This window comes from Mercenaria mercenaria, unplaced genomic scaffold (genome assembly GCF_021730395.1).
Source record: "Mercenaria mercenaria strain notata unplaced genomic scaffold, MADL_Memer_1 contig_3308, whole genome shotgun sequence".
NCBI lineage: Eukaryota > Metazoa > Mollusca > Bivalvia > Venerida > Veneridae > Mercenaria > Mercenaria mercenaria.
This window is the reverse complement of record NW_026461433.1, coordinates 31,658-46,889: the sequence shown is the minus strand read 5'-3', so window position 1 is coordinate 46,889 and position 15,232 is coordinate 31,658. Positions and strand designations below refer to the sequence as shown.

Genomic DNA, 15,232 nt, shown 5'->3' with positions numbered 1-15,232 from the left:
ATATCTGAAAAATAAAAAAAAGTGGAAATCAACAGATCACCCACAAAGACTTAATTTAAACAAATGAGTCTGTTGATGGACGGTACTGGAATTGTAAGCCACTGCTCATTCCCTCTAGCACCGGATTGTCAACAACTCGGCAATTATACATGTGACAAGTTTTAAAGATGCAGTTTAGAGAATTATGCAGATATAATTTGTAGTTATGCTTGAACATAGTGTCGCTAAAAATAGAAATTAATATTTGGATAAGTGGCTCTGTCTAAATATTGTTTTTTTTTTACATTAGATAACTTATTTTGTCCATTCATGAAGTAAAAATAGCAGCTAATGCTAGGTCTTGTTGTTTTTCCATTTAATCTGCATTAAGTTTTCCTTGAATTCCTGCTTTATTGTGCAAGATCCTGACACATCAATACAAAATTGCCCAAGTCTGGTACTTGAAACATTTTAAATTTTCAATTCGTCTGGGAAAATGTAAACTTTATGTCAAAATATCAAGAATACGATTCGTTTAGCGTTTATCATAGAAAGATTTTTGTTTTATGCGTAACAGGAAAGATAGTTATAATCCACAGATAAGTAAAGCCAACATTTGAATTTAAATAAATAGTTCTGTGAAATAAATCAAGATATTTGGAAAATTTGAAAAGTTCTTTTACCGTTCTAACGTTGCATAATGTTAATATAAGTATCCTATGTTTAAAGAAGCTTGTTGCGGAAAAATGGATCAAACAGTAGAAGGCGGGTCCTTTCTAGTATACGTATTATTGCGACTTCATTTATAAAATAATGCAAGTGCAATATAATAAGATAAGAGCTGCTTAAGTTTGTAAAATAAGCAGTGAAGCTTTTGTTAATACAAAAGAAATGGAACATGATATTATGATATCGAACTTATACAGAAATTTCGAATTTGTTTCTGCGAACAATGTTCTGTAAGACTTCGTCTTCCTTGTTATTAAGATTGTTTATACCCTTTTCTGCTTTTAAATATGATAATGATTGAAAACATGTGTATTGTAGTGAAACATAACTAAAACGCTTAAACTGATCATTTTACAGTACAGGGAAAGTACATATATATAGAATCGTCCTCACCAAGACAATTTGGGGAACATGCCAGTATTTCATCGCATGTCCTACCGGCGAACAGGACAATGTGTTTCGAGTTTTGGTATTATATGTTTGGGGATGGATCTGGACAATTGTTCGTATTTATACAGGTAAACATATGACAACTAAATCCTTTATCTTATAGAAAATATATTGAATCTTAAACTGCCGCTAAGAAGTCCAGAATTTCTAGTTGGTAGTTTGGACGCACCTAACTTTCCATTGACAAAATGTCGTAGTGTTTCTTTTGAATATGTAAAACAATACTTTAAGCATAAAACGCAATCAACCAATGAAAAGCCGAGTCCTTAGATGAGAGGTAATGAAATGAGCTCCATCCTTGCGTTCCCTAGTACCGGATTAAGCAGAATTCTGTTTAATGCATATTTCAGCAGCAGGCTTGGTTTATGACAGGTAATGAAATGTGCACCTTTTATAAATATGGCAAGTTACAGTGCTTCTTCGATTTGCAGTCACTTAAACATATAGATAATACATTTTTACATCGGAATGTCAGAATTACCTGTGGTGGTACAATGAACTACGTGTCTGTTTAAATTTTGTGAAATATGATCACAGTTCCATAAAGACAGTCGACTCTCACATATAATTGTACTGATGCAGAAAGTTCAGTCCATCTTTAAACTGAAAATAGTTGCTGATCCTAAAACGTTTATTTATACCTAAATGAAAAAGTAACTAGACTGTACCGGGTTGTAACGTGTATTATACCGTGTTTGCTACCGCTAATGTTGTTACCTGAATGACATTGTCTGATTAAATTTCATTCGTATCCATATCTTTAAACCAAGCTTTTGAGGATATACATTTTAACTTTGTATTTCTAATTAACCCTTACCAAGAATTTGAGGATATACATTTCAACTTTGTATTTAAAACAAACCCTTACCCTTACCCTTACCCTGATGCAGGATACGTGTACGAAAATGGAAACACAGTTGCTTAAGGAGGCAGGGGACAAGGGGGCACAATGGAATAAAGCTTCTGTAACAATAGCCAGAGATTCTGTTCCAAATGACTACAGAATCGTCCTCCTGGCCGACGTCGGAGCAACATATCATGGAGATACGGCAGTAGACGATTTAATCATACATGATGGACCATGCCAAGGTATGGTATAGGTTGGGGTCGTAGAGAGTTATATCACAGAATAGTAAGTTGCGCATGTTTCAATCCCATGCAAAGAGTACTAAATTGACAAAAGGGGGTTTAGTATTCGGTATGTTTGAAGAATTCATTAAATTTGAATGCTGCGTTTGTGTGTTTCTGATTATATTTCTTTTATCTAATAAATCTTTGAATATTGATTATCTACGACGTCGTATTTGATACATTTTAATTAAATGAGAAACTCAGGTTTTCATTATTCAATGAATGATTTTTATGCACTAAATATTCGAACCTACTCCTCTTCGATTTCTGTCGTCTGTTCGTTATTTTCAGTGGAAAAATTATTTCAAACATCTATCTGTTTATTTCAATTTAATATACTAGCTAGCATGTGTTCATCATAATTTAGGAGATTTTGGAACTGTAGATAAAGTTTGGGTTTATAAAAGATAATTGGAATAGGAAGAAATAGGAAGAAATGTTGTCTTTTAATTTTAACGTTTGCTGCCGAGTGAATAAAATCTGAAATATATCGATTTTACAGGGAGCCACGGAGCACCCATAGTCGGTAGGTTTATTTGAAGACTCTCCATTATTTAATCGTAATTTCTTTTAATTTTCAATTTGTGTATTAAATAATGATATTCTTATTGTATATTATATAAGTAAATATGTTATCTTATATATTAGTTAGAGAAATTCGGATTTTGATAAATAACCATTGCTACAATTTATTTAACTCATTAGTGGTAAAATGATTTCATTACAGGTTAGAGACGACTAGGGCGAATTTTTTACTTCATCATATTAATCAGGAGTGTCAATTGTATAGTTGTTACAAAACTTTTTGTCTTTAGTTCTGTGGTATTGTATGTATTGCAGTTCAATAAAATGCACTTAGAAACACATACTGTATAATTTGTTACTTTTCGGCGAGTAATATAATATAATATTTATATATTATGTTTTTTGGCAATAGATTCAATGCAGTACAAAGCAGTAATAAGAGATAACTGCATAATTTGTTTTTATAAAGGACGTAATAAAATATCTTGTCATAAAGGTCATCATGTAACATGTAGAATAGTCTGTGGTTTGTTTTTTCTTGCTTGATTTTATTTAAGAAAAATATGTGCTGTTTGTTAATAAAGAGCTTGTAAAATATGTTGTTTGGTTTTTATTTTGAATAGAGCGCTCTATAGTAAATGTTAGGGTCACCCACCAACATAGCTCAAAAGGGATATCGCAGTCCAATTGATCGTAAGTTAGATCCCTTAGCATGGCATATATTCTCCGTAACGTAACTTATTCATGTAAGGTTGACAGTTAATAGCGGAGAATCTGTAAGTACTGATTGAAATACCTTTTACGCCATTCGTTTGTCTTTACCTTTTTCTCATCTGGGCTGAGAAAAATATTATATGTGAATGACATCTACATCTAAAACGAGTAATACTCGTAAACCACTTGGTGCTTATAAAAAGATCTTTGGATAGGTATGAACCCTATTTTTGCTTTTAGCACACCTGTATTAATACTTACCTTGCTAAACTTCTTTAATGAGCTTGGAGAGTAATATTAATAGTTAAAAGGATGTTAGAAACGGATATTAAGGCTGATTATGACATACGCTGATCACATAGGCAGACTAAGTCGTGTTCAGCATGAAAAGGGTTAAGCCCGTTTTCATAACCTACAATGACCAATGCAGCGTGACTATGTTGGCAAATCTAAACTGCTTATTAATGCATATGGGTTGCATTGTTTGCTTCCAAATGATCATTTACAGATTTTATCAACTATCACAACAGCAGTCTTTAAGTGCCGAGTGGCGGCTGTAAAAGGTCTCGCTTTGATTTAGTGTTGTTATATTTTCTGGTCCTTTGGGGTAATGGAGTCCATTCAATTGATGTATAATTGAGTTCCGCTTAAGCCGGTGATAAGAGTTCGTGAAAGGTGTTGCATTTTTCATTACCTTTCATGAACTGACTCAGTCAAACCAAGTCTGCTATCATTCTGCATGGTTGCATTATTTGCTCCCAAAGGATCTTTTTAAAAAAAATATTAGCTAAACTGAAGATTTAAGCAACATTGCTTATCGGATGAAAGGGTCAAATGTTGTACTCTCTGTCAAGTACAATTCTGCCTGATATGCTACAGCGTTCAGCTCAAGCTTTCAGCTTTAAAGGTATGTGTTGGTCAGTATATTTAACAATAATATTGAGATGTGTAAAAAATGTATGAAGTATGTCAAATACAGTCGAACCTCGTAAACTCGAACTCAACGGGACCAGCAAAATGTGATCAAGTGGTCGGTTGTTCGAGCCATCGAAGAAAACTCATTATACAGTGATTTTTCCGGGATCTGACAATAAGTTCGAGAGAAGGTTGGTGCTCGAAGTATCCGAGTTCAAGTTATAAAAATTGACTGTAAACATAATACTTTTCTTGAATCTACAGAATCATATAACTAGTACATACTGCATATTATATTTACAGATATAGTTTTCAGGCGCAATCGATTAAAGACTACCAGGAAGAGAAGGGTTTCTATTGACAGTCTTTTCTCTTCTATGTATTAAAATACAGCCAATTTTACGTACCCATATTTTCAGTCGATTCAACTGATGTGTAATGGAGTTCCGCTTAAGCCGGTGATAAGAGTTCGTGAAAGGTGAAAGCTGTAGCATATCAGACAGAATTGTACTAGACACAGAATAAAACATTGGTTAGGTGCCCACCATGTTTTAGCTATCTGCCGTCTCTGTAACCAGATTGTCAATTGGTCCGAATGGTCTGACCCTACAGAAAGAAGTAAATCAAATTAAATCTACGCCTTTTGTAGGTTGATAATATAGAAGTGTCGTTGATTATTGAAACCTTTGTGGATAAAACGAAATAGATTGATACTGGTTATTAATCAAGGTTGTCTTTGTCACAGTAACTTTGAGAGCCAGCTGCTGTAATAGATATGTGGACGCTTACGTAGTGCAGTCGGAAATTATAGTCTAACAACATCTCGGTGCATAGATGCTGAAAGGGCTCTAGTAAAAGTATGTTGTTGTTTATTTTTTTCAGTACTATTGAATTTTTACGAGCTGTTTTAGATAACTTGAGTTTTGTGGTTCCTAGAACTAATGCAGGTATAACAGGAGGACAAAAATCTACTATAACCTTTGGACAAATTACGCAGATCACTTGACATATGTATGTAGAGAAAGAGCCTAGGATTTTTAAAGAAAGAATCACAACACAAAAAATTAAATCAAATAACCAAAACTTATTTTCCTGCTCTAGACATAGTTGCAATAGTACAATTTATAATTTAATACATGTGCATATGTAAAAGGATATTGTTACATATTTTATTTGTACTGAACGGTGAGATACTCCCCGAAATTGAAAAAAAAAAGCAAAACGCGAAATTCATATTTCAAAGAATATATTGCCAAGCAAATCTGTTTTATTCTCTTTTCTGCAATTATACATTTTATCGGTAGACGCAATACAAAAAAACCCGATATGATCGTTTTGTTGGTAGTGTAGTAAAGACAGCTTGTCCTAAATATCAGGAACCTACAGTTTAAGGGTGAGCACATAAAGGCACCGCAGTCATTTTGAAAAGATTCATGTAATTACTACGCAAGTTTCTTTTGATGTTCAGTACGGGATATATGATGTCAAAAAGTAGTTTTAGGAAATTAGAAGACATAAGAAAAGCGGAACCCCATAAAGACATTTAGTATAACACACACTGTCACACATTATCTACAGTTACAAAAAGTGGGGGCCTCCGTGGCCGAGTGGTTAAGGTCGCTGACTTCAAATCACTTCCCTCTCATCGATGTGGGTTCGAGCCTCACTCGGGGCGTTGAATTTTTCAAGTGAGGAAGCCATCCAGGTGGCTTACGGAAGGTCGGTGGTTCTACCCAGGTGCTCGCTCGTGATGAAATAATGCACGGAGGGGCACCTGGGGTCTTCCTCCACCATTAAAGCTGGAAGTCGCCATATGACCTATCATGTGTCGGTGCGACGTTAAATCAAACAAAAAAAAAAGTTACACAATGTAACTTTAAAATAGGTGCCACTAGCCTGGGAATGCATCTGTCTTAACATAAATTTAGAAATAATATTAATTTTGCAATTGGCAGCTGTGTTTCCCAGTGTTATTCTGCATAGATTGTATGTTTATACTAGAGGTTATTTATTTCAACAAAAGAAATTCAAAATACAAAAAATGCTGCATAAACAAAGCATTTTAGCTCACATGACATCTTCTTTCAAGATATGAGGAAACAAAAGAAAAACGCTACAATCGACACATTTGACACGAATATTAGAAAAATACTGCGCCAGCTACATTTTAACAAAATTATGATGTTCCGTAAGATCTTTTAAGTTATAAAATGAACTTAAACCTAAGCATAATTGAATTAAGCCTTTTGAACGAGAAAAGGGAGGGTGTAGCAGACGATATATCTAACTCTGTTTACAGATAGTAATCAGAGACACTTCTTTTTTAAAGTTCTTCATCATTTGGAAAGTTTTCTCCGCCTTTTTTACATTTCATTTTACTTCTGGCAGATAGGTTAAGATCCTTGACTTTGAATCACTTGCATCTCACCGTTTTAAGTCTAAGCCTCTCTCAGGGTGTTTAATTCGTCATGTGGGGAAGCCATCCAGCTGGCTTACGGAAGTTCTACCCAGGCATTGGCCGTATTTACATTTAATTTATTTTCGCGAAGTACTAGAACAAAGCAGTTTCCTCAAATGGTTCTGACATTGATGGATCCGATTAGACAACATCAATACGCACGAGTTCGAGCCTTTGGATGGCTGCAAAAGGTAAGCTAATGTATTCTAATATTAATGATGTTTCTATAGCTCCAATTGTGATTTTTTTTCAGTTTTAGCAAGATACACTTTATATGACTGTTTGAAGAAACAACTTGCTGTGGTATTTTGATATAAGCTACCACTCAGATATATAGTCTGTCGCAAAAAGATGTACAGGCATACATTTGGAGAATTATCAGACATCTTACTCATTTTGACATATGTTTTGAGATAATATCTGGTTTCTATTTTAAAATGTATATATAGAAATTCATAAATTTGTAAGTCGTCTGTACGGTTATTAGCAATGGCAGTACCTGATTATGTTTCAGTACAGGTAAATGGAAAAAATAGCATATTTTTATTTACTGTATGGCGGCCATTATTCATTATTGCACTTTGGATATGGTGCTAAGACAGAAAGAAGTGAAGTGTTGTCAAAACAATATCAAAATTGTTGAAAATTTTCTAAATAGAACTTTATGGATAAATAATTTTTAAAAAGTAGTATTTGGTACGCTTAAGCAAAGTTTCTGTACACCATTAAGTCTTTGACAAGCAACATACGAATCCATAACAGCATTGTGGAAAATAGCACAAACAGCTAAGACAGAAGAAAAATATCACTGTCCAGACAACCTGTTAAATAATAAGGCCAATCTGAATTATACAGTAAATGTGATACTAAGAAGACGGAGTTAGCCAAAATTGGAAGAAAAAAAAGCTCACAGATATTGTTAACTTGAAAAAAACACATATGAATTGCAATTTAAGTTATCTATAGATATCTCTGACCGGAAGTTACTGATAAGTTTGTGCCACGCCATACAGGTAATTGGAAGTAATTTTCCAATGACGTCTATATGATTGGGAACGTTGCTAGTTAACAAAATTTATTTAAAAAGCTGAGAAAATGTCAACAAAGTAGAATTTATATTAGTAATACATATTTTTCAGTGAAATATATCTGGTTTAATATCTAATATATTGTGCACTGGTAAGAAAGGATAAAATGATTTATTTAAAACAAGAAATAGAAAGAAAACTGTTTGCTTTATATGTAAGATGAAATATCTGTCACTCACGAACACCATATATTATATTTTCACTCGAGGTTATGCTTCTTGTGATAATATTTTGCATCTGGTGTTCGCTTGTGAAAGATATTTTAATCTTACAATGAAACAAACAAATTTAATGTCCTCTATATATTGAAATTAATTCGACTATGAAACAGATTTTACAAATTATACAAATGAAGTATTTTCTGCCATGCATTAAAGTTGCCGAAAATAAGTTGATATAGAAGTGAAGAATTCCTCTTTTCTCTTTAACCTTTAGCCTGCTGGCAGCAAGTGATTCTGCCTTCGCGAACAGGGCAGACCATAATCTGCACATCCATACAGGCTGATAATGGCCTGCTTTGTTTGCTACTAAGTCAGTGAACACCCTTTTAAATATCAAGTATTACTGCCAAGTTGAATGATGGACCAGTCCATTTTAGAAATTGAGCAGGGTTAAGGTAAAATTCATTAAAATTTAGGAGAATGAAGAATTGTCGGTTTTCAGTCTTGAATAAAACTATAAAAAAAGAAAGAGAAAAAAAGATGCTGGACAAAATCTAAATGTAGTGTAATATCTTTCACGACGGGCACTATGAGCACTGCAGAAGGTACCAAGAGCACAAAAAATAGAGCTTGTAAATGATCTTACATAAGTATTTTTGTAAAACAGAAAAAAACTGGCACTCTTCATTTATGAGAAACTAAAACGAGTCTCTGTTTCAAATGGAGTTGAAATAGTTACCCCAACACCATCTTCAATGATCGGACACATTACCCATTATATAACAAAGAGCAACAGACACCACACGCACGCACGCACGCACCCACCCACCCATGGAATGTAACACGTCTGGAATGTTGCACATGATATACATGTGAAAAGTTTCTAATGTGAAATGTAATGTAACACGTGTTCAATGTTATACATGATATACATGTGAAAAGTTTGAAATATTACACTTATCAAAATATTTATCGTAAGATCGCTAAAGAAAAATGATATGAATTATAAACTTGAACATTTGCTAATGAGAAATAATAAATGATTGAAAACTGACAATGATATTAGGTACCTTGATCAGAATCAATTAATTAAATAAATGTCAGAATGGTATGAGTTGCTTAAATAGGCCAATACGATTTGTTCTTGTTAAACGTAGTTTGGCCATTTATTATAATGAATGTCTCAAAGGTTTAATGCTTTAAGGTAATGAAGGTGCATAGTAAAATTCTCCAAAGTCAGTTCAATCAGTTAATTAGGTGATCATTTCTTAAGAAGTCAAATTACAAAATCATTTCTTTTAAGGAAAGTGCTAAAATATCACGCTGTATCTTCATAATTATGTAAAACTATCTTCATAATTATGTAAAATCATGATAAGTATAATTATACAAATATTAACTGTTAGGTTACGTTACTTAATAAATGAATGTACGTATATTTTTGATGGATTAAATAAAACTCACCATTCTTGAAAAAAATACCTGCTTGTTTTATATAAAAATATAAAATTCGGGCGATATTTTTATCAAATTATAATAAATTCCTTAGGCCAGTACATTGAATTAATTCGAATATTTGTCATCTTACTATGCGCACGACCTGGTCTCAAAGAATGTAGGTCTGATACGTGATGGTATTATTAAAGAATCATTAATCACAGAAGATGTCAGTGCATTAGTGCTATGTACACAAGGTAAAAAATAAAAAGAGCCAACGCAGTGACACCTATATATTTAATTAATGATAAAATAGTAGCCCTTCGATTTCGTCGCTATGATCAAACATCGACCCGAGAGTCAATTTTAGAGATTTAAAATATTTTTCAAGTTTGGATTTTATTTCCCCAGTATCAGAGGATTGTCAATACATTATTAGATGACAGTCTAGATAAAACATCACATTGGCAAACATGTATTTTGGATTAATTTTCAGATTTTAGCAAAAAAGGTATGTTTACTAGTACTACATATTCAATGTTTGCACTTTAACCTGTAGCTACTTGAAGGCTTATTATATAGTAGGACCTTTTAAAAACACTTCTTGTCAGAAATTAGAATAATTTTATTCATTGGGTAACTATTAACAACAACAACGACCTAAAATGTTCCATGTTTATATTTATAAATTTTTTACAATGAATAGAATGTTTAGGTCTGCATTATTTTGACTGAAATGTCAATTACGACATTACGACATTACTTTAAGAATGCATGTTATTACATCATTTGATAAAATATTTAAGATACAAAAGCCGTAGCAAATATTCTTCATAAATAAAGACTCACAGAACTATGACATCAATTAGAGTAATATTTATAAGTTATTAGCTTTGTATCGAGAACTATGCACGAGTTCTGCAGTGGAAATATTGCATGACTTTCAGAGCGCAATATTTTTCCGCTAAAGAACGGGTGCATATTTCTCGTTGCAAAACTAACATATGTATTTACATATATCAATATCATATAAATATTATGAATTTCTTCATTGTTTCTTTTTTGGAACATTTCCTTCAATTTGATTCGCTAACAGATTTTTTTTACAAGTGTGTAAAACAAATTTATTCGGATAACTATTGTGCTGCTCCCGATGTTGGACTACTTTTTTCACTTTTAATTTATACTGCAAGTACAGAGATTTGAAATAATTTGAAAACAATGACTATAACAAGAAACAAAAGTAATAAATGTCATATTTTGTTTTGTTTTACACACCTGTAAAACCCGAAACGTCGTACACATATCTACGATAGCGGCCGGTCGTTATCGGATATTTGTACTTCGGTTTCGGGTTTGTAAAACAAAAAAAAATATGACATTCATTCCTTTAATAACCTGAATAAAATAGACAAAACTGACGTAAATAACGCAACGACAATTCGGATGTAAATATGGAAAACTATTTACGTTTCCGGTTCCTTCGGATCTTAACGGTGAGTAGAAACAAGTATGTATAAAATGTATTACTTGTTTGACATCAAGACAGTGAAATAAAGCCAAAACATAATTTTAGTATTCCTCTAGTGTAATAAGGCTTTGTCGTTGGCGTCGTTTTAAGGTAGTTCTGCACATTCGGATCGAAAGCATTTTTATAATGTAGAATTTGATTTAACTTCAGAATATAATAAAAAAATCAGCAAGTAAAAAAGAGGGTGGTGTTTTTGATTTTTTGCCAGACTGAATTGAAAAATTTATGCTTCGCGCATTTTTTATGGTAGTCTTTGCGAAAATCATAACTTTCATAACATTTTTTTGCAATTAATAGAAGAAGCAAGTAGAATATTTTCTACAAGGTAGATATTAATGAAATTTTTTCACAGTTGTAAATAAACAATCGGCTTATAATGTGGTGAAATAGAATGAATATCCGTTCACTTATTTTTGAGATATTTGACCACAGTTAAGTAAACCGCACAATTGACGCTAATTTTAAGACATCATTTTTAATATTTAATGTGTCAGATGTTTTAATATCATGTTTAATTTTAGAAAGATAGAATCAGTGCCACTGTAGTAAATTTACGCACAGGCTGGCATTAATTAATGAAATGGTTTTCATTTCCGTACCCCGAAGCTATGCTTTATTCTACGTTTCCGGATAAATGACGTTGCGTCGTCACTTACGATTAATCAAACGTGCAGAACTACCATAAGAGACGTTGATTGTAACGACTTTACAACAGGTAAAGAAAGAAGAAACTTTGATTTTCCCGCAGAAATGATTACATGTGATGAAAAGAAACTTACACATGAAAAACATAGAATTTGTTAAACTGATTAAATGATCTGCAGAGACTCGCATTTCATCATTTTAATTCAATTCGTTTAATAAATACAGTATGAAAAGAAACTCATGTAATTTATCTTTATATATCATAATTGTTCTAGATTGGGCTATTAACGGACAAACCAATAAATATCTCCTCTGTTTTACTCTTTTCTTTAGACATGACAACTGTTAGAGATAAGACCGTGCTCGTCATCATTGTGATCTTGGCCAGTTTAGTTTATCAACATGCACGAGCTGAGGAGGGACAATTCTATGGCGGATCAATGAGCTACAAAATGGAGAAGCAAGCCAACGGCACCAATCTGGTTAGACACTGAGTTTGCAATTGTCTTGAGATAATTGACTTATTTTGCATTTTTCATTTGTAGTAACTATTGTATAAATAATTCAGGTCGTATAAACCCCCCCCCCCCCAAAAAAAAAAAAAAAAAAAAAAAAAAAAAAAACACTATCAAAATATGAATACATCCTATTTTCAATCAGATAAATACTGCATATTGTAGGTCTTACATTATAAAATTGTCAAGAGAGTATTGTAAACAAAGCTATTATTTATATATGAACAAAACTTACTTACAAACATCTATTTTATATGTTATTAAACTGTTTGCTAATTGTCAAAAGAACATAATCAAAAATTCTAAGCGATGAAAAAATGCGACATATGAAATAAATATATTGTTCTATGATTTTATATGCCATTCTGAAATTCGTGGTTAAAGTATTTGCGTTTCATTCACAATTATAATATATTTTCCCATTATTCCTGATAACTTTTGTAGGTGACCATCGAGCTGATTACAGGATGGGTACTAGGGAAAGGTCCCTGTGGTCCAGGTTGTAACAGCTCAGACATAGGTAGATCTACACGCTCTACAAGATCGTTAATGACGAGAACATATCCATACTATCTAGGGACCTACACGTTTGACTATCTAAACAAGACCACCAGTAAAACGGAAACTAAAGACATAAATGCGTTAGTATTCTCGACATACAATGAAACTGTAATAGCCGTCAGCGAGACGGAGAGATGGGAACAGGAACTTCTACATCTTAGCTTCATAATGCCTACTGGGATAGAAATAATAGATGTAAAGTAAGTAACAAGTAAACATGTTTGTCTAAATTGTCCACTTTAAATCGTGATGCAATAAATTGTCCACCTTATATATTGATGCAATAAACTGTTTACCTAATATCTTGATGCATTAGTGCTAAGCTGTACGCGAGGCGTGTACATATCATGCATTTAATGAATAAATAATAATTTTAATACTTAAAACACTATATTTTATGTTTAACATTTTGATGTGTAACTTTTACATTCAAAATTGTCGCTCTTATATAATAATTACTTTTAAAATGCGACTTGTTAAGACATCTTTTATTTGCTAAAATATTCAAAGGTTTGTAACTTTAATATAATATTTGGAAAGCATATAAAGATTGGAAAAGTCTGTAAAATATCTAAAAGTTATAGTTCACTATAGGGAATGAAATATATTACCTAGGTGAGATCCCCTCTACATATTTTATCCAGTATTCCGTGCTTTGGAGTATCTTGTTACAATGTTTGTCTCACACGAGCATGAATTGCTCATGGTCAGCTTTTAGGATTTGATGTAGGTCGTTCTTTCGTCAATCATCCACAATTTCTTTAAGGAACGTCTCCTCCTACATCGCTTTGCCAATTTTAATTAAACTTCACAAGAATGTTCTCCTTTCAGATTCTTTAAAAAAATAGGTAACCCGTGCAGGCTTCTGGCTGCCATTGCAACAACAACAACAACAACAAACACATGAAAACCTTCTCCGAAGAAACAACAGGCCAGATTCTGAAATTATTTCAAAGAAATGTTCTTGCATGAATCTCTACCGTATTTCTTCAAATAGTCTGTTTTATTAAAATCATATCCTCCCGAAGGCGGGGCCGGTTTTTCCCTATCTAACATTATAGAAAAGTCTGAAAATCTCTGAACCACTAATCCTTTGACAGCAATGTTCCTTGGGTGATCCACTACAAATTTCTTCAAACTATTTTGTTTCGTAAAAGGAAGAACATGGCCATCTGGAGACGGCGCTAGTTTTCTCTGTTCGGCTTTATGGATAACGTCTCTTCTGAAACTGCTCGTCAGAATTCAAAGTAACTTCATATAAATATTATTTTGGTGTTCCTCTGCAAAATTCCTTCAAGCTTGCCCCCACCCAAAGTCCGTCCTCACCTCAGTCCTTCATTCTGATATTTAGTTTCTTCTGTTTCTAGATATTATCACTTACTTTCATGGCATCATCCTCCCTGCTCATATTACATCACCCACACCTACACACTCCCCAATCCCCAACCCACACCCAAATGTTTTACTATTTTCTTACCACTTCATACTTAGTGTCCTATCTCATCAACACCCATTATTTACCCTTCCCTCCATACAAAAAAAAAATAAACAACACACAACGTAATGTCATTATCCACTCGTATTTATTTGTGTTTTACATGCCATGCCATTTTGTTTCCATTACGTGTGTTAGAGATTCACCTGGCAGGGGATTACTTTTATTTACACTGTCCCATGTCTTTGGAACATGGTGGGGGTAAGAGTGAGGTTGGGTGCGCACCATAAACCGGTTTAAGCTCCCCAGTGGTGTTTTTGCCACTGACCGTTCCAAGGCTGTGCCCCACTGTGTTCCTTTGTTTGTTCGTTTTGTCCTTGTGTGTTGACTTTGTGTGCGCGCGTGTGTATATGCTTATTGTTCGTCTTTTCCTTATGTGTTGGCTTTGGGTGTGTGTGTGTGTGTGTGTGTGTGTGTTGTTCGTTTTGTCCTGATGTGTAAGCTTTGAGTCTGTGTGTGTGTGTGTATGGTGCACGCGTTTGCGTGCTGGGGGTTCGTTTTGAGGAGGCTGCGCTTTTGGTGCGTGGCATTCCCTGTTTGATATTTTTCTTTGTTTTTATTTAGTTGAAACTGCTAAAATCTCAATGTTAGGAAACGCTGGTCATATTTTAAAACGAATCACACATATTTACGATGCGTGACCCTCTACCAAAACTGTTCAAGCAATATGTGAAAGTCAGATGATTGATCTAGGACTACTCATTGTATGTATTTCTTTTGTTTTCGTTGGGTTACCGTCATACAAATACAATTTAAGTAATATGACGACTTTTCCAGCTTTTGATAGTGGATGAAGACCCAGGGTGCACTGCCTGGCATTGTATTAGGCACGAAGAAGTATATGCCTTAAGCGAGGTTCAAACCCACATCAGTGAGGAGAAAATTTATTAAACCACCT

The 15,232-nt window shown here is 33.5% G+C and overlaps 2 protein-coding genes across 2 annotated transcripts in view; both read left to right on the top strand.

The window, feature by feature from the left end:
- Nucleotides 1-1,067: 1,067 nt before the first annotated feature.
- On the top strand, nucleotides 1,068-3,384 carry LOC123553121 (MAM and LDL-receptor class A domain-containing protein 1-like). Its single transcript, XM_053534015.1, has 4 exons — nucleotides 1,068-1,226; nucleotides 2,049-2,247; nucleotides 2,792-2,815; nucleotides 3,017-3,384. Exons 1-4 carry the CDS (start codon nucleotides 1,161-1,163, stop codon nucleotides 3,019-3,021), a joined length of 294 nt encoding a protein of 97 aa, XP_053389990.1. The 5' UTR covers nucleotides 1,068-1,160; the 3' UTR covers nucleotides 3,022-3,384.
- Nucleotides 3,385-9,972: 6,588 nt separating this feature from the next.
- The window catches only part of LOC123552583 (uncharacterized), a gene marked incomplete at its 3' end in the record, with an annotated part of 36,794 nt that continues 31,534 nt past the window's right edge, over nucleotides 9,973-15,232 (top strand). Inside the window, exons 1-3 of the mRNA XM_053534013.1 lie at nucleotides 9,973-10,098; nucleotides 12,097-12,245; nucleotides 12,723-13,039. Coding sequence (XP_053389988.1) covers nucleotides 12,099-12,245; nucleotides 12,723-13,039 — 464 coding nt within the window. The remainder of the gene's footprint in view (nucleotides 10,099-12,096; nucleotides 12,246-12,722; nucleotides 13,040-15,232) is intronic.